Source organism: Alosa sapidissima, chromosome 15, assembly GCF_018492685.1.
Source record: "Alosa sapidissima isolate fAloSap1 chromosome 15, fAloSap1.pri, whole genome shotgun sequence".
Taxonomy (NCBI): domain Eukaryota; kingdom Metazoa; phylum Chordata; class Actinopteri; order Clupeiformes; family Clupeidae; genus Alosa; species Alosa sapidissima.
This window is the reverse complement of record NC_055971.1, coordinates 2,180,845-2,200,072: the sequence shown is the minus strand read 5'-3', so window position 1 is coordinate 2,200,072 and position 19,228 is coordinate 2,180,845. Positions and strand designations below refer to the sequence as shown.

Sequence of the window (19,228 nt, the reverse complement as noted above, 5' to 3'; positions counted from 1 at the left end):
CCACTGTTAAAAAAAAATCTAGCGGAAACACTGCTTTCATATAACTGAAATGGGCAGCATTCTAGCTCTTGCTCACTTTTGTGTTATTTTTTGCAGTTCTGGTTAGACACAAACTGCATTTCGTTGTCTATGTACTTGTACTCTGCACAATGACAAAGTTGAATCTAATCTAATCTAATCTAATAAACAGGCATAGAAGGAGTTCCTCTGCAAGAGAAGCAGACACCTCAGCTCTGATGCTCTTTCCTCTGTAGATGTGGAAAATAATATTGTGTGTGCTGTAAAGCCCATTCTGATACAGTGTCAATTTACCAGACATCAGCCATCTGCCAGACACACATCTGGCACATCCGCTGATTTGGTGGCCTGTGACATTTCAACCACATTTTGTGCCTTTGACCAAGCTGAACCAACCTTCACCATCCAATGTTCAAATTAAAATGCCTTTTCACTGAGACTGATGAACTACAATATAATATATATGCTTGATTAACAATGATAATTGGTCCAACAGTTTTGCATGTCATGCCTTTCACAATGAGTAAGTGCGTAAATGTTATGGGGGTAAGACTATTTACTAATTGGTTCACAGACACCGGAAGTAGTTTACCGCGGCCATATTGTTTACATGACATCTACTTGAAGTGCGTAGATTTGAGTTGAGCTGAGCAGAGCCCAGTAGCCTGATGGCTTTACCTGGTCGATATCAAGAGAAGATACTGCTTACATTTCTCCTTCCCTTTCCGTTTTCTGACAGTGGGTTGTTAGAACAGCCGTATTACGCAACATACAATGACGTTAAATTTTGTAAAAAAAACCCCCCAAAAAACAGCTGTATTAAATGAATCTATGCATATGTCAACGATATGGCCACTGTTAGCATAATTACGTAGATTGCATAAGCTCAATTAAGAAGCTGTATAATATTTTTACTGTACTATTTCTATATGCATTTGCAACTGACAATGCAGGCACTGATAATGTGGGTCATTTGAATTATACAAACAAATTTGCCTACATAATATGAGAAGTGGCCAGATGGAGTGGAGGGAGAACAATTTGTTTATGAGGATTTAAACATCATTTTTGAGTTTTTGAATAACATATGATATGAGAAATGTGCCAAAATGACTCAACTAAAGAAACAAACTAAATTATGTCCTCTGAAGCTGGTCTTTCCATTACACTGCTCTTTGTATTCATATTAGGATACATACCTTGAGCTCCTTGGTAGCATAAATGAAAACAGATAAAAGCAAGTTTATTATAGAGAGATGAAAATGAGCAACTTAAGGGAGACAGTTGAGAGACTTAAATCATAGACATCTAGACTTCAATGAGATTGCTGAAGAATACACTGAAAGTTCAACTCAATAGGCTGCTCAACCACTTTCAGCTCAGTTCTGTGCTTGTATGTTTTCTTTTCTGGGCAGACCATGACCAATTGTAGTGGTTAAACGTCAACTGCCCTTCAGTATGGCCTACAGCTATTCAGACTAGCACAAGCAGTGTCATCCTTTTGGATGCACACTGGTACTACTGGTACTAGTATCGGGAAAGTGGTGTGATTATTTAGTATTTGGAGATAAACATGCCCATGTTAATAAATTATGGGAAGTCATCCAATGCCTACCTTTAGATTATTCCTGAAAGTATTGGCCACTATCACATAATCTTATTCTTTTCTTTTCTTTGCTCAATCAAATTTAGATAGACTAAACTGTTTGACTGAATGTGTTTAGCTTGTTTTGCAATCATGTCTGATTTCATTTTTACATACTAGAACTACATTACATACTGCCCCAAAATATCTAAATTGGTTTGAACTATACTGTATTGCTGACTCTGTTCAACTTGCCATTGATAATCTACAGCTTTTATTTGTTCTTCAAGAAGATCTCACTAATCTTAAATTAGTACTAAATGAAAAGTAAACTATGCCATTTACTAGAGCGAGGAACATTGAGGTTAATGGTGTGCAAATAGCCACTGTAAATGGTTCCAACATTGATAAGAGTCTCTGAATATAAATATCTTGGTATCTGGCTGGATGAGAAACTCACATGATCATCTTAATGACCATATAGCCATCTTAGTAAAATAACTGAGACAAAAAATTGGTGTCTTCTACAGAAACAAAGCCAGCCTCCCTATGGGAACTAGGAAACAAGTTGTTGAAGCAGCTTTGATGTCAGTCCTAGACTATGGTGATGTGATGTATAGAAATGCTACTGCTTGTTCATTTAAAGCCCTGAGATTCATTATTGTTGATGGCTATAGCACTCATCATTGTGTAGTGGTAAAGTGGGTTGGTCATCTTTGACAGAGAGGAGACATAATCATTGGTATCTGTTTATTTACAAAAGTATGGTTGGGAAATTACAGGTTATATTTCAAACATGCTTGTTTGGAATTCTGGTCCCTATCAGACCAGATCAAATGACTGTTTGATGCTCAAGGTTCCTCGTATCCATTCTGAGTTGGGAAAGTCGGCCTTTTGTTATGGTGCCCCTACTTCCTGGAATAATCTTCAATGTAATATACATTGAAGTCTCTACCTTCCTATAATCAATTCAGATCTGTAATCACAAACTTTCCTATGTCAAATTGTACCTGTTAATGTTATTTTGTCATTGTTATTATTATATTAATTATATATTTTATGTATTTTGTATATTATGTATATATATTTTCCCTTCCTCCTCTATAATGTTATAATAATAATAATAATAATAATAATAAATTATTAAAATAATAATAATAATGTTATAATAATATATAAAATAAATAGACTGCATGTAAAGCATGTAATACTTTACAAGGCATCATTATTCACACCAAGATTAGGGAATCACTGTGGCTGGTCACCTGTCTCCAACGTGAGATGTCTGGCAAGCTGCTGAGCTGTCACGCCTACAGAGATTCGGACTTGTTGTCACGGGTACGCTGGCGATTACGCCGCTCTGTCTGGCATCTTTTGTCTTTGTTTGCTTTCACTTACCCCCACCCCCATTATTTGTTAATTTGTTTGTGTACAGTGTATTGAGATCATGTTGCATGGTGATACTGCACTTTTAACAATACATTGATTGATTGATTGATTGATTGATTGATTGATTGATGAAAGATTATGTCCATGAGTTACCAGATGTTGTGGCCAGACACTCACCTCTCCATCCTCCAGCTCCACATCAAGGAAGTCAAAATCATTGAAGACCCAGAACTGCTGCTCTGAGGTAGTGTCATCCATGTTGTCCTGGTCACGTGTCCCGTCGTCTGAGGACACCAGACTTGGCTGGTGGTCAATGAGGTCTAGTTCCCCACAGGAGGAGAAAATCACCTACAAACATATCAACTCATGTCAGACAGAACTGACCGACAGATAGAACTGACCGACAGATAGAACTGCCCAGCTGACCAACCACAACATCTGTTTTTATCCTATAAACTGAAAACTATTTAGCTTTTCATCTTAAATTTGCAGGAAAACACACTAAATAGCAATGCTTCAACACCAAATTAATATTAAGTTGTGCATACCGATGGGTTCTTTGTGAATCCGACCTCTTGTCCACACAGAGATAAGACATTCACCAGTTTATCTCTAGTTCTCTTCTGCAAGGAGAAATAACTTAATTTCAAATACTGTAATTACAGTAAATTGAGCAAATTTGATTTTTTTTTTTCATTTATACCTGCTCACAGGGCTATGAGCAGAGACATACCAGAGCAACTATGGACCCTATTTAATCCATTCTGTGACAGTGGTCATACAATATCTTCAGATTTTTAACTCACTGATGTGATGCAGATATCATTACTTTGTCGCCATGTTCCAAGTGAGAGTACAAGTGACTTGCCTGTGAGGACTGTGGCCTCTTCCAGCTAACAGGCACCAGCTCAGTGTTGGAGTTGGAGGCAGAGGAGGTAGAGGAGGTGCTGTGTGTCACTGCAATGGCACTCCGAGAGCCGTGAAGGTCATCAAAGCATCGGCCAATCACAGGAGTCTGCCAGGAAGGATATGTACAACAGAGGTGAGGTAGAGAGGAGGCAGTCTGATCACTTACACAACAGAGAGGAGGTTTCCTTAACATAATCCATCCATGTTCTGTCTTCTAGTACCTGAAGTCAGGTCATCTGGCAAACTAGTCTGACAGACTAGTACTTCAGAATATCATAGAAAGCTCTTGTGGAACTTGGAGCATTACAAACACCAGGATGACTGAGCCAGCTTTACTAAATTGTATTCACTTGTATCCTGCTGTCTCTGAAACTCCCCACCTCACGGCCTTTCCTTTGCCTGTTCTGCTTAGCCAAGCCTAAAAATAAGAGGATATTTGACAGAGAGGAAAAGGATCTACTCCAACAATGTATAAACTTTTTTCTGTTTGTGCTTTTCCCAGAACCTGAACTCTCACTGGCTGAAACACAAAGGAGGCAGAGCAAAGACGTGGTTGGAATGACATCATTTCCTGGAATTCACAGAGCACACAAAAAACGTAGTGTTTGTTTCTCACACATTCTCCTCCCACAAGCCTTCACATCACTAGGAAGGGGAGCCAAAAGTAGCTGTCTGCTTCTTGTTTTAGCTGCATACAAATATCGAAAATTACAGGACAGTGTAACAACTCAAATGTCTCCTAAATCCACTATTTCTTGAATTTCCCCTGGGGATCAATAAAGTATCTATCTATCTACAGTATCTATCTATCTATGTAGAGAAGAAAATTCCATCACGTTTTTGTGAAAATTTATTTCTACAGACAGACAGCTTTACCCTCTCACTAGAGCAATGACACACTACAGGACACTCTTGTACATGACAGGAAAAAGGATGAAGTATCATCAGAGTGAGAGAGAAGGATCATGGCACATATACCTCATAAATATCAAAGTGGAAGTCCAGAGTTTTCCCTGGTAGGATCTTAGAGGAATTCTTCCACACACTGTTGCTCTCCAGTTGTGCGAGGCTGCTGGGCTGGGATGTCGGCTGAACCAGGCTGGCTGAGCGCGACACAACCAACTTCAAAATGTTCAATGCTTCCTTCCAGTGCGAAGTCTGGAGCATGGACACACACACACACACACACACGTACGTTAAGCCGTAGTGGCTAGTGCTATGGGCAGAATATGGGCCACAGATAAGGCAGTAAAATAGTTTGTAAAGAGAAGTTCATTCGTGATAGGATGTATGGAATATCTCAGCAATGTGGCTGGCAGTCAAAGCAACAGGAGAATTTATAGAACTTTGGGTGTGCCTTTGAATTTACAACTTACACACAAGGTCATGCTTTTTCAAGATTCAAGAAAAAGGCTTATTATATTATTATAGGTTAACTGGCTATGCCACACAGGCTGGATTCTTGGAAAGCATTTTGAGTCATGCATATTTGTATGTTAAAACTACCCAGTAACATTTTCATTACTAATATGGTACAAAATGTACTTAAGTCTTCATACAAGTTATACACATTGATAAAGAGAAGGTAGTAGAATATGTCTGGAAGTTCTATAGAATAGAAAATGTCAGAAAATCTCCATTAATATGCCTTAAAATGCAATTAAGATCTTAAGACTTAGATGATGATTGCATTTTTACGGCTTAATAATGGAGATTTTCTGACTTTATGACTCAGATTCTAAGTCACTACAGCTGGACATTTCTTTGGATATTTATTCACAGGACCAGGATGTCACTTCACTTTTAATAGACTATGAATCCTGCATTGTGTCAAGAACTTGTGCAACTGAGTGCCAGGACTAGAGTTAGGGTTAGGGTTAGAATTATTTGTGAGTTGAGGCTCAACAGAGGGTGGGAAAGTCAATGACTTGAAAGACATAAGTTGGTCTACAAGACAATGGTTAAAGCCGCATCATGTAAAGTGTAACATCACTCCACAGAAATTCCTCTCAACTCTCCAGGACTGCTGAACAGCTATCAAGACTGTGCTTGAAATCCTTGTTATCAGGATTAACACTAGTTTTTAGGGAGACCGGTACACACACACACACACACACACACACACACACACACACACACACACAGTACATACACGCTAAGGACAATTAATTGATAGCATCTTACTTGAACAAATGTCTCTATTGTCTTGAGTACTTCTACATTAAAAGGCTTGGCTTGAATGTCACTGAGGTCCATGTGACTGAGGAGGCTGTAGATTATCTGTAGGAGGGTCTGTTGCATACTGGGAATGCCTTTTTCCAACAGCTGCAAAAAAAGAAAAATGACATATGAAGAATGCAGACAGAGGACAGGAAAGTTGCCATGTAGGTCAATGGGCCACACACACCTCTGCCATGTAGGTAACTATGTTGAAGGTGATTTCAGCGAAGGCCTCATGGAGGTAGCGACATACAACGCTCACCCAGGAGGTGGAGTCACGTGTGTAGGTGTGAGTTTTGTACAGAGTCATGACGTGGGCCAGATTGGACAATTTGCAATTTTTATCCTCCAGACATACCTGTAAATCAGTAAAAACAAAAAATTACAAATCGGACAGCAACACTTCATTCCACTTCACCAACAATATCTATGACAATGCTGTGCCCGAACAAACCTGGGCTATTCTCTCAGCAGCATCTTTACAAAACTGTGTAGGACACTCAAAGTTCTGCACAAGATGGGGGAGTAGGCATAGCACATTCAGAGGGAAACCTACAAAATGAAAAAAATAAAGTTCTGTGGGAATACTGTTCCAAACATTCCCAAAACATTTGCGTGACATTCAAATACAAAACACTAAGAGTTCCGCATTACAGAACAGGAATGGAGTTATTGCACTCATCTGCATGTGTGATGCCATGTGTGTGTGCTCTTGCCGTGTGTGTGTGTGTGTGTGTTACCTATGGCCTGTGAGGTGTCCACTACAGGTGCCCGTGAGATAGGTGTAAGCTGGCAGAGCAGCTGAAGCGTAAGCTCTGTGTTGGAGGTTGAGGTGAAGCCCTTGAGCAAAAGGTGTTGCAGCCCAGAGAAGCTACTCCACCTCAGTTGAGTTTGCAGCTTCTCCATTTTCTCCTGATTCTCCGGCCTGTCCAGAGACAGGTGGGCCAGCAGCTTGCTCAGAAGCCGCAGGGACATTTGGTACTCACATTCAAAATCTGACTCCATTAGGGACACAGCCACCCAGAAGATGGTGGTCAGCAGATTACTAGGGTGGTTAATACTGGTGGAGTTGCTGAAACAGTCCATGGAGGGGATGGGGTTCTGGCTCTGATGGGTACAGGCACCAGAGTCCAGCGTGGCACTGCGTGGGACCTGGGAGGAGTACTTTGCCTCATCAAATTTCTTGGGGACAGAGTAACTTCTCTGGTGGCGGTTGTGCTCTAAGGAGGAAGGACCTGAGAACAGGTTCAGTTCGCCAGTGCTCTTCCTGCTGGATGTCAGCTTTCCATTACACAAGAGGTCGGGAGAGGTTGCTCTGCATAGCAAAATATCATAATATTAATGGACACAAAACTGATATAAACATTCCCACAATGGCCAGGATGGTAAATTGGGGAAGTATACCTTGTCAGGATTGCCATCAGGTCATTGTTTTTGAGGCTTTCTGCCAAGTTGTCTACTACTGACTCCAGCGTGAGAAGAACTTCCATCACATAACCCTAGACAGATAAGAAATTATTTTTCATACATATTGTAAGCACAAACACACACACACACACAGACACTTGACTTTGCTCTGTGAAATTTCTGTTTTTTTTTGTTTTGTTTGTCTGCTATACTGCTATACTTAGATCACAATATTTTTCTGAATTTCTAACAGTCCTCAAGTTTGTGAAGGAGATTCATTACAACCTGCTTGAAGAAAGTTTCTTTGTTGTCTGTTTTTGGTTCCAGGAAAATTAGCCTGGCCGTGACATTCTTAGGTCAAGATTCTGTCAGCAGACTACAGTTCAACATTTAACACCCTGGCCCGTTAACGCTTTAGAATAACATGTGCTTATTAGGTATTAACAGTGCATAATAAGCAGTTAACAATTCATTACTAACAGTTAGTTAACTGTTGTTATCTTTTAATAACATTAACTAACTGTTAACATGCAGCTTGTAAGTGTTAATAAGCTATGGAGTGAGGATTGTCTCAAAATGATTTAAATATATATAAAAGGATATATATATATACATATACATACATTTATAAATATCCAAATACAAAATACAAATATAAAAATGTGACATACAAATAAATAAACAAATTTATATAAATAAACGTGTCTTTGTAAAAATATTTTCGAGATTTGCAAATAAATATGCTTGACTTTGTATGTGGAATCTGCATTTGTGAATCTCCTTTTTGTTTTTATGTCGATGACGTAATTTTGAGACATTCCTGCACACCCAGATCCATAAATAAATACCACTAGATTTGAATGCGAAGACACCCTCCACTGAACAACCAGCAGATGGCAGTGTTGCACAACATGTCTGTTATAAACTGATAGCAACTGAATCTTTCCGACGCTGTTTTCCCTAGTTCAGTTCAGTCAAGTGGTCTATGACTAGCAGGATTAACGACATGGAAGACACCGGATTAAATGGATAGGTAAGTAATAACAACTAGCCAGAATGATTTATTATCGGTTTCTATGTGTAGTGGCGTTTTTAATTTCATAGACCAGTGGTTTTCAAAGTGGGGGCCGCGAGGGGGTGCCAGGCTCAGCAAGTTGGAAGGAAAAATAAAAGCAAAAAATAAATACATTTGGAAAATGTTAAATATACCTATTACTATGAGGGTTGTTATACAATGCCATTATAATAATGTGAGGCATATCTGAACATTATATTTCCCATGATAATGACTGGGAATAATAGTAGAGTGATAGCTCTCATATAGCAGAAAGCCCCAAATACAATTTTTACACACTGTATGCTCCATCGCGAAGTGCTTGTGGCTAAAATAATTATTAGGATTAGCTTAATGTATTTTTACATTTGCCGTAGTATTGTCGATGGGTTTAATAACACATCAAGGGGGTCCTTGGCCAGAACCTAGTGGTATTTGGGGGGCCTTGTCGTGAAAAGGTTTGGGAACCCCTGTCATAGACTGTATAAATAAGTCCATTTAGTCAGCGTACAGCTGCTAACAGCTGCTAACGTTAACAGCTAGCTAAACAGCTGGTGCCTGTTCAGCTTTGTTGGTGCCTGCACAAAACACATTAAGTTAAGATTTCCCTTAAAATCCGATTTAGGGCCCCCTTAAAATAAAATGTAGTTTTCCCTAAAGTTATTGTGTCTTGCAACTCAAGTGACAGGCTGTGTTCGTGTTCGCTGTTTTACAGATGTTGCAGATCTTACGTTACAGATGTTAACATAGCTTCTAGGTTAACGTAACGTGAGAGCCAGCTCAGCTGAGATCACTATCTGACAGACTGCCGTTAATGTCAATATTGCTAAATAGACTTGTTACAGTCTATGAAATTAAAAACGGCACTACACATAGAAACCGATAATAAATAGTTCTGGCTAGTTGTTATTACTTACCCATCCATTTAATCCAGTGTCTTCCATGTCATTAATCCTGCTAGTCATAGACCACTTGACTGAACTGAACTAGGGAAAACAGCGTCGGAAAGATTCAGTTGCTATCAGTTGATAACAGACATGTTGTACAACACTGCCATCTGCTGGTTGTTCAGTGAAGAGTGTTTTCACATTCAAATCTAGTGGTATTTATCTGTGGATCTTGGTGTGCAGTAGGAATGTCTCAAAATTACGTCATCGACATAAAAGCAAAAAGGAGATTCACAAATGCAGATTCCACATACAAAGTCAAGCATATTTATTTTCAAATCTCGAAAAAATATATTTACAGACACGTTTATTTATATAAATTTGTTTATTTATTTGTATGTCACATTTTTATATTTGTATTTTGTATTTGGATATTTATAAATGTATGTATATGTATATATATCCTTTTATATATATTTACGGGCAGCCGTGGCCCACTGGTTAGCACTCTGGACTTGTAACCGAAGGGTTGCCGGTACACAAGCAGTTATCACTAAGAAACTTCCCCAGTTGATTACTTACATTAATATGAGAAAAAAATGTATTACAAGTTTGCTGTAATTTAATGTTTACATATGCAAATTATGCATTATCTAATTAAATATGCACTAATTTGCATACATTTTAAGGCACGAAACCTGAGCATTGGATACAGCCAGGTTCAAAATTATGTTTTCATTGTGTTCAGATATTAGATGGGGAAACATTTACAGAGGGATTTATGAATATCTACTTTTGTTATCCTGTAAATCAGAAAATGATGTCACTAGCCCTAAAAAATCGATTTTTTTCCATGTTTTTAGGCATACAATGTCATGTAAGTCAGGCTAGGAATAATATATCAACAAACTCCTCTGTAGAAATCTTCGACATATAGTGAGGCATAAGTCTAGAAAGTTTGGTGTATGTACGTGCTTCCGAAGTGGAGTTTTTGAGCTCAGAGTGTGAGAGGAAACTCATTTTGAGAAAAAAGCCTTGAAAGACAGCCAATGAGATTCCGTTCTCAGCCTAGACTCGCCTTTGAACTTTCGCGATTGGTTGCTGATACAAAGGAAGTGTCCATATATGGATCACATAGCGTGATACAGGAAAAACAGAGCTTTCCAACGGTAGTACACATGATGTGTTTTGGACCACGGTCGCGGGAGTGCATGCAAGGTTAGAATGCTAACTTTTGCTGAATTTAGGAGAAATATACAGGCGTGAGTAGACACAATATAATGAAATAAACACCTAAATGTGTAAATCGGACTTTTTTGTTGTAGTACTGTGATAGAATACATGCTAAGGTAACATACTAGCTCAAAATCTCGAAATTGACCAGTGCATGAAAAAACAATGTTTTCACCTGCCGTGTCTCGCCTTAAATGCAGAGACCAAATTTCCCTCACGGGATCAAAAAAGTATAATACATATACTTATACTTACTTATAAATCATTTTGAGACAATCCTCACTCCATAATAAGCAGCTTTTTAAGTTACTTACAAGCATATTTGTTAACAGTTGTAAGCAGCTTGTTAATGCTTGTTAATGGTGTATAAGACAAAGAGGTGAACTAGAAATGCAATTCCAAGGAATTACCAGTGCATGAAAATGCAAAAGTTGTGATGTAAAATATCATATAGTTAAAATAGATAATACAGAGATGGTTACTACAATGATGCTAGGATAACTATGCTAACCATGCTACTTAGCTAACTTAGCTAATGTTTTCTAGTAGTTTTGCTAAAAATGCTAACTATGTTAGCAATGCTAATATGCTAACAATGCTACTTTGCTAACTATGCTACTTAGCTAACTTAGCTAATGTTTTCTAGCAGTTTTGCTAAAAATGCTAACTATGCTAACTATGCTAACCATGGTACTTAGCTAACTTAGCTAACAATGCTAACTAGCTACAGTGGGTAGGAGTCATAGTTGATGACAAGTGTTGACATAGTTGATGACAAGTTAAAAGTTGTTTAACAGTGAATTATTGTAGTGAGGACTTTTATTTTGAAACAGTTTTGGGCAGAGGAAACAGTTGAATAGGATGTGTAATCTTAATTGACCCAGATTGTATGCTTAAAGCCTGAGGCTGCAGGTGGCCTGAACACCTGGCATAGGACTCTAATTGCTTAATGGCCGTATTATGATGTCACAATCGGCAATGTTAAGTCTATGGGGATTTTTAAAAAGTTTTTCTTTAATAGTTTAAAAAGTATAACAGTTTCAAAGTTGAAAAGACATAGCAACCTGATCCGTTTGAAGACCTACGTTACAAAGTTTGAACGAAGTTTCTAAGTTAAACTGTTCAAGAGAAATTGCGTACGGAAAAAGTGGCAAGCGGAATAATAAGAAGAAGTTGCCTAGGAAGAACAGTACATTTTCATGCACTGTAATAACTAATACGCTTATAAGACCTTTCTTACCTATTTGTAGTAAATTTTGCAGCCCCCCAATCTAAAGCGAGGACCATGTAGCCTATAGTGCCACAAGCCCAACCTTCTATCTCTCTATAGAGCCCAACCTTCTATCTACCTATTGAGCTACACTACTTTTCTTATATTGCTGATGAAATTGTTTATGTTGATTCTATATTCCGATGTGCTATATCACACTAGCTATGCTTTTTACAAATATGTTTCTGATGGAAAAGTGGTGTTTAATTAATGCAGAAACAGACCACGAATGTTCGCCTCTGTTCAAGGCAAACTGAAACATGTTTCAAATCGATCACGAACGTTTGCCTATGTTTGCAACTTTGAACCAGAGCTTTGAACGCACCCACTTATCGCCTCGGTTGCTAGGTAACCAAACTATATAAAAAGCTGGCATATCTTTAGACTGCTGACAAACTGACAAACTGTTTTATGCGTTCACTGAACAAAGATTATGGAAATTAAACACCACTTTTCCATCAGAAACATATTTGTAAAAAGCATAGCTAGTGTGATATAGAACATCGTAATATAGAATCAAAATGAACATTTTCGCCAGTGAATTACGAACAGTAGTATAGCTTAACAAGTAGCGATGCACTCTTTGACGTGGGAGACCGGGGTTCAATTCCTGCTCACTGCAACAATTTTGAAGGTGCATTTCTCACAGCTAAACCAGAGCCCGTCTACTACGGAGAGCCTGGCCACTCCATATTAAGTCCCATTGTACCGAATTTTGGTTGCAGTTCCACCAGAGTTCCACTGGGGGCGATCGCCATGAGTGCAGAATGAATGGGAGTCAATGGAGCTAGACGGCTAAATTTGTCTCTTTCACCTGATTGTCGTTGACAAATCTCAGATTTGATTGTAGTTTGTATAACTTCAACATAGGTCAAAAGTTGAATGAACGAGTACTTATGTCCTTTTGATTTCTTACAGGTTGGGTCGTTGTTGCCCATAACACGCTAGCATTGTGCTAATGAATGACGTCATCGACATGTTTGAAAGGCTTTTTAGAACAATTAAGTGACTTTAAAAAATATAATACTCAACCAAGTGTATTTTCTTTGCCTTCCCTTTTCGAATACAATAATTCAAATGACTTGAAAAAAAATTATATCCCGAGAAAAGTGGATTTTTAGGGGTACATCTCCATAGACCTCCATGCATTCTGCACTCGTGGACGAGCGCCCTCATGTGGAACCACCGAAGGAACTGCAACCAGTTCAGAAACCGGAAGTTTTCCGAGAGTGGCAGTTTTCTCTTTATTAGACATTCTCTGGCTAAACCAAGCTAGATAGAGAGATACAGTATATAGAGAGATAAAAGGTTGGGCTTGTGGAACTATAGGCTACATGGTCCTCGCTTTAGATTGGGGGGGCTGCAGAATTTACTACAAATAGGTAAGAAAGGTCTTATAAGCGTAGTTATCCACCTTTTTGTCTTATACACCATTAACAAGCATTAACAAGCTGCTTGTTAACACTTACAACTGTTACAAATATGCTTGTAAGTAACTTAAAAGGCTGCTTATTAACACTTACAAGCTGCATGCTAACAGTTAGTTAATGTTATTAAAGGTTAACAACAGTTAACTAACTGTTAGTAATGAATTGTTAACTGCTTATTATGCACTGTTAGTACCTAATAAGCACATGTTATTCTAAAGCGTTACCCACAGCCCCATCCAGACTTGACATGAAGCTTAGGGACCCCAGCCCAGACTCAACCCTATCCTGTGCAGCAAGTTCCTAGACTATCAAGTGCGCCAGTGACTTGAAATTGATAGGCATGATCACCAACAATGACGAGCTGGCCTGAAGCATCAGTCTTCCCAGATGAAGCCCACTCACTGCCCCTCAGATGTCATTCCCTCTCAGCTCTTCAGAGATATCTTTTCAATTATCTGTCCTTTCATTCTGGCAATAGTAAACAGGTCACTTGCCACTGGTGTTGTCCCATCCACTTTTAAGCATGCTACTGTGCAACCTCTCCTAAAAAAGCCTTCCCTTGACTCAAGCGACTTGAAAAATTACACACCTATCTCAAAATTGCCCTTTATCTCCAAAATTTTAGAGAAAGTGGTTTTCCTGCAGCTCACAGCATATTTAATCAGTTTTAATTGATTAGATAAATTCCAATCAGGTCAGGTGCCTTTAAGTCGACGGTGGCAGCACTGCCTGGAAGATGACGTTGGGGGCTTGAAAGATCATCAAGCTTCTCGTTCACACCACCCGCTGGTCCAATTATCCGCTCGCATGGCTCCTCATCATATCACAACTAGGAGCTGATCATGGGATCACTTGGAATGTGCACACCAACCATGTGGTGAAAATGATGGCTAAAGAAGTTTGCCATGGGGTCCAGGATCCTACCAGCCTTTTACAGATTAAAGATCACAGAAAGTATTCTGACTGATCACTGAATTGTATGGGAATGGCAATGCCCAAAGCATTGCACAGGATGGTGTGGAAAGCTCAGACAATTGGTGGGTGTCAGCTTCCCCTTACCCAATACAACAGTCGTGTCAGTAAAGCCCAGAATCATGACACATAGCAATTAGGAATAGCTACTAAAAATGTCAAAAACATACATGCACAAACAAAATTAATTAATTGAAGGAAACACACACAAATAAATACATACAAACAATCTTACCAGCACCTCATCCCTATGCCCCCCCCCCCAACCTCCACCAGAAGAAGGAAAAGATAAAACATAATTTTTCCAATGAAAACAGGATAACACAAACATCCTCACATACATCTATTCCTACTCAGCACAGCCCCCCACTGCCCACCTGTACCTGTTACATTCAACCATCTCCACCATGCAAGGCAGCAGGTCCTCAAAGGTTAACCCTGACCCCAAGCCCCAATCCTAACCCCCCCGCCTCACCTGCACCTCTTCTCCGTGTTCCCCTACCACCTCCACCAGGCGGGACAACAGGTCGGACACGGAATGAGCAGACAACGGCTGCTGCAGAGCCCGGAAGATCTGGAATGAGCGGCCAGCATAGTGACGTGATGAGCTGCACAGCGCAGTCTGCAGAGACACCTCACTGAGCTGCCATTCCAGGTTGCAGTCTGCACTCCACACATACAGCACACACAGCATATAAACAAGTACATTACTAGTTAGAGTTACTTAGATCTTGTGTGGTTATATTATGTGTTGGGCTGTGTTGGGCTAATTCTTGGGTTATGTGTTCTGGTGGACTAGGGACTTATGAATAAGTGATGAACTGATGTGCTAAGATGTGCATATGTAAGGCACAATGTATGAAAAAATGAGAAAAAAATAACAATGCATCTACATTACAATAATTTACAGGATATATTGCTAGGTGCTGTTAGCCCTGTAGACCAGAGGTTCTCAACCTTTTGGGGCTAAGGCACAGCAAAAAGCAAACCAAAAGCCCATCAACTTATGGCTACTGGGATCCCGGCTTCCACCACTGTGCCATTGAGATTTGTGTGTGTGTTTATGTATGTGTGCGTGCGTGCCAGACCTGCCAACCTTGAAGAATTTTTTTGAGTAGAACCTCGAGCCAAGAAAAAAAATGCTTATGGACATCTGCTGTTGCCAGTGTGTAGTCTATCCCTTTACTCACAATAACCTACATGTTTTGTTTATTTGTAAAAAAAAAAAAAAATCATTGTTCAATTATTACCTGCTGACTAATGCAAACTACTGAATTTCACTTGCACGTGCACTCAAGTTTCTTTCAGATCGTGGTGTCTTTCTGCCATCTGTGAGGCTGCAATGATTAGGTCTACATTATCCCAACTACAGTGATAGGTGCGCGATCTCCGTCTGGAAGCCTATTATTTGGTCTCACTTGTTTTCACGCTAATAATCAAGAAGAAGGATCCATATGCTCCAAAGAAAAAAAAATTGAACACTCATTAATGAGCAGCTCAAAATATTTAGCCTTGGTCCACTTTCAGACTCGTTGTTAATGGCTGCATTTTGCCTTGGAAAGGTCCGCGCTCCATAAGTGCCTGTCATTCTCACTTGTCACATTCTCTCTTTATCTCATCCTCGCATGAAATATATTAGCGGGAGATTCACATGCTCAATGAGCTTTCTGGAGAAGTTGGATGTCTGCTCGTTTTGCGTAGTTTTAAGTACAAAATCGTAGCGCCGTATTTTTATGTGAAAATGCGTGGTTGCTACGCAAAATGCGTACAGGATGGCAGGTCTGGCGTGCGTGTGAGCGCGCGCGTGTGTCTGTGCTTGTGTGTGTGTGTGTATGTGTGTGTGTGTGTGTTTGTGTGTGTGTGGCGTATGCTCATGAGTGACTAAATGTACAAATATGTAGGAGATAACAGCTGCCGGGGTGTCCTGTTGTACGGAATTAATGGACGAGGGACAAAGAACTCCCCGACGCGCAGCGGAGTCCATTAATTCCCTATAACAGGACACCTCGAAAGCCGCTATCCCGCTAATCACCCGGTTGCCACTATAGGCAATAGTCATGCCTTTATAGCACGCAAAGGAAACAAGTGGTTCTGTTTAAAAAGAAGCCGACTTGTTAAGTTTGTGGACAGTTAGCTTGTATACAGTTGATTCCACTGTGGCGAAGCCTGCTTCCAGGCTCAGTTGTCGTCCTACTATGGTTGTTATAGTTACCATTCATAAGCATTGATATGGAACGGGGATTAAACTTTTTTTTACCAAATCTACTTCATAGGTGTCCAGTTATTCAAAATTAATAGCCATCCCACCAGCCAATCAGAAAAGAGTATTTCTTCTCTCCGGGTGATAAATTAATTTGTTGTATGGTCCCCCATGAACGGAATTCCATGACACTTGGCATGCATTCAGAAGGTGCCATAATGATCCTACACTTCAAATTCCGTGCAGTTTTGAAGATACCTGCGTGCAGCCAAAGATACCTGCGATTACAATGCCTCATTTTTGTCTTTTCATTTTTAACTAGGTGGCGCTATACATTAAATGAGTGGATATGGAATGGGTTTACATGGCCCCTGGAGGCCAACATAGAAAGAAATGGTCATCCTAGGCCCTACGTTTCTCAAGATATTCACAGAAAATGTGTCCACCCTACCTTCTTTGCTGTGCGGCGGTCATAAATAGCCATGTAGTGTGTGTATTTGAATGTTTATGTGTGTTGTCTGTGAGTAAAGTTTGACATGAAAGTGGTTGTACAAGTGGGAGCCTTGTTTTGAGAATTTGTGTGTAGCTTTGACAAAATGCATCTTCACAATTGGGGACGTAAGATGGAGCCCTAACCTGATTTTGACTCTTTGAACACAGACAGCACATGGTGGAGGAAGTTGGTGAGCTGCTGAGTACTCTTGGATTCCAGGTTCTTGAAAGTGATGTCTTCATGGCACCATAAGGGCCCATATGACCTGGGCACGTCACACAACATCCAGTAGCATGCAATGTGTCATTATACTTGATCTGTTGGAAGACATTTGTTAGCAGACAATATGTTGAGAAGAACTATCATGTATTGACAGTGGCATAACATAAATATGTATGAAATGACAGAAAACCTCAGTGATCGACAGACCATGATGGTAACCTTTGATAGCAGGGTTTTGTAATGGGTTGTTTGTATGCATAATATAAGGGACATTCTACCAGAAACGTTTCCTGGGATTGTTTCAATGAATGAAACTTGTATAATCCAAAAATGTCGTAAACTGACTAGATGATTGATTTATAGGAGTTGTTCTGTAAAAGGATATGTAATTCATTGTTTTTTTTCTTTATTAAAAACACTTTTGCAAATCCTGAAAAATGGGCTGTCCATAGCCAAATCTTAGCTAATCTTTCACAGTTTGTAAACGGTATTTAAAAAGAAAACAACTTTAAACACAAATTTAAGTTGTTATCGTTCACATCAATTAAATATGAAATTAAACATCAGTTCTTAAAAATAAACAACTGTCCCTGAGCGAGGTAGCAGCTACTCTCAGTAGGGGGGCTGGGACACTTTGGAAAGAGGCAGGGAACAGGCAAACCACAGTCAGATGGTTGGAGAGTTGGGTTGGAAGGAGGAGGACACAGACAGAGTTCAGCCAAGGTCACCACAAAGGGTGTATTTATTAAGTTGTCTTTTTTTCTTTTTGGCTGGTTATGTGGGTGTGCATGTATGTGTGCTGTAACAACAACAAAGGAACAATCAGCACACAACAATCAATAGCAGTTTGAACTAGATGTACCGCATAGCGGTACAAAATATGACCGCCGCTCAGTCCTGTACAGCCGTTCCGCGAAAATAAATCACACTTCAATTTGTCTCCATATTTTACTCCATCCCCCACTCTTGAAACTTTTGTGTATGCTTGTTTGGCATGCCTGAGTGTGTGTGTGTGCGGCTGCACAGAAAGTAGCCTACTGGTGCTGAAAAGGTGAATAGATTGTAGAATAGCCAAAGAAGATGTAGCATTGTTATAAAACCTTTAAAATCTCTAAACAATCACAAGTAGGGCAGTTCATCACAGTTCATCCATTGCAACTGGATTGATGAAAGGTCACTTACACCTGTAGGCTACATTGTATTTGGGAAAAGCAAAAGGTATCAGCATAATGTTATTTATTTATTTATTTATTTATTTATGTATTTTTAAACAAAAACATCTCTGTCAGTTCCATGCCGTTTTCAGCAGCTATCAAAAACAAAGGTCATTTTTGGATGGATGGATTTTTTGTGAATGTTTCTTCTTCTACATAAGATTTTAGTCATCTTTAGTTCATGTAATACTTTATTGTCAATGCACAAATTAAGTAACAGTAGGCCTAGTCTGAAACGTTATTGTTAATGCACAAATTAAGTAACAGTAGCCTAGTCTGAAACGAAATGCTGTTTTACATCTAACCAGTGGTGCAAATAACTGACATGTCCAAATGGGCCTTGATGAAATGCGTCGCTAGACTGTTCATACACACTTTAACGGGCCAAAGTTGAAGAGCTTTTGTCCGTTATTGTTAGTGAAAATATAGGCTGATTCATGTTCACTTGCATTGTTTAACTGAGGTCCATGGCTAGTCTGGCTTTCATCAGACCAAGCTCAATCTTTTAAGAAATCAAAAAATAAATAGCGGGCAGATCAGGCTGGGTTCACCCAGCCTAGTCCATAGGCACCCGATATTGTTTAATTTTCCGATTGAGATATACACGCTCTGGTTATTCTAAATGCAAAAATGCATCAGGGAGTTATGACAAAACGGTAAATAACAAACTAGATCCTAATAGAAAGCTAGCTTCCCTAAGCTACAGGTAGGATTATAAGGTAGGC

General features: G+C 39.4%; 1 protein-coding gene across 1 annotated transcript in view; it reads right to left on the bottom strand.

The window, feature by feature from the left end:
* LOC121683381 (protein furry homolog) overlaps window positions 1–19,228 on the bottom strand; it is a 227,594-nt gene that overhangs the window by 33,637 nt on the left and 174,729 nt on the right. The window contains exons 40-50 of the mRNA XM_042063004.1: window positions 17,211–17,332; window positions 14,850–15,037; window positions 7,526–7,620; window positions 6,862–7,436; window positions 6,576–6,673; window positions 6,309–6,479; window positions 6,086–6,226; window positions 4,880–5,059; window positions 3,861–4,007; window positions 3,541–3,615; window positions 3,170–3,340 (exon numbers count right to left, since the gene is read on the bottom strand). Of these exons, the coding sequence (XP_041918938.1) occupies window positions 3,170–3,340; window positions 3,541–3,615; window positions 3,861–4,007; window positions 4,880–5,059; window positions 6,086–6,226; window positions 6,309–6,479; window positions 6,576–6,673; window positions 6,862–7,436; window positions 7,526–7,620; window positions 14,850–15,037; window positions 17,211–17,332 (1,963 nt within the window). The remainder of the gene's footprint in view (window positions 1–3,169; window positions 3,341–3,540; window positions 3,616–3,860; window positions 4,008–4,879; window positions 5,060–6,085; window positions 6,227–6,308; window positions 6,480–6,575; window positions 6,674–6,861; window positions 7,437–7,525; window positions 7,621–14,849; window positions 15,038–17,210; window positions 17,333–19,228) is intronic.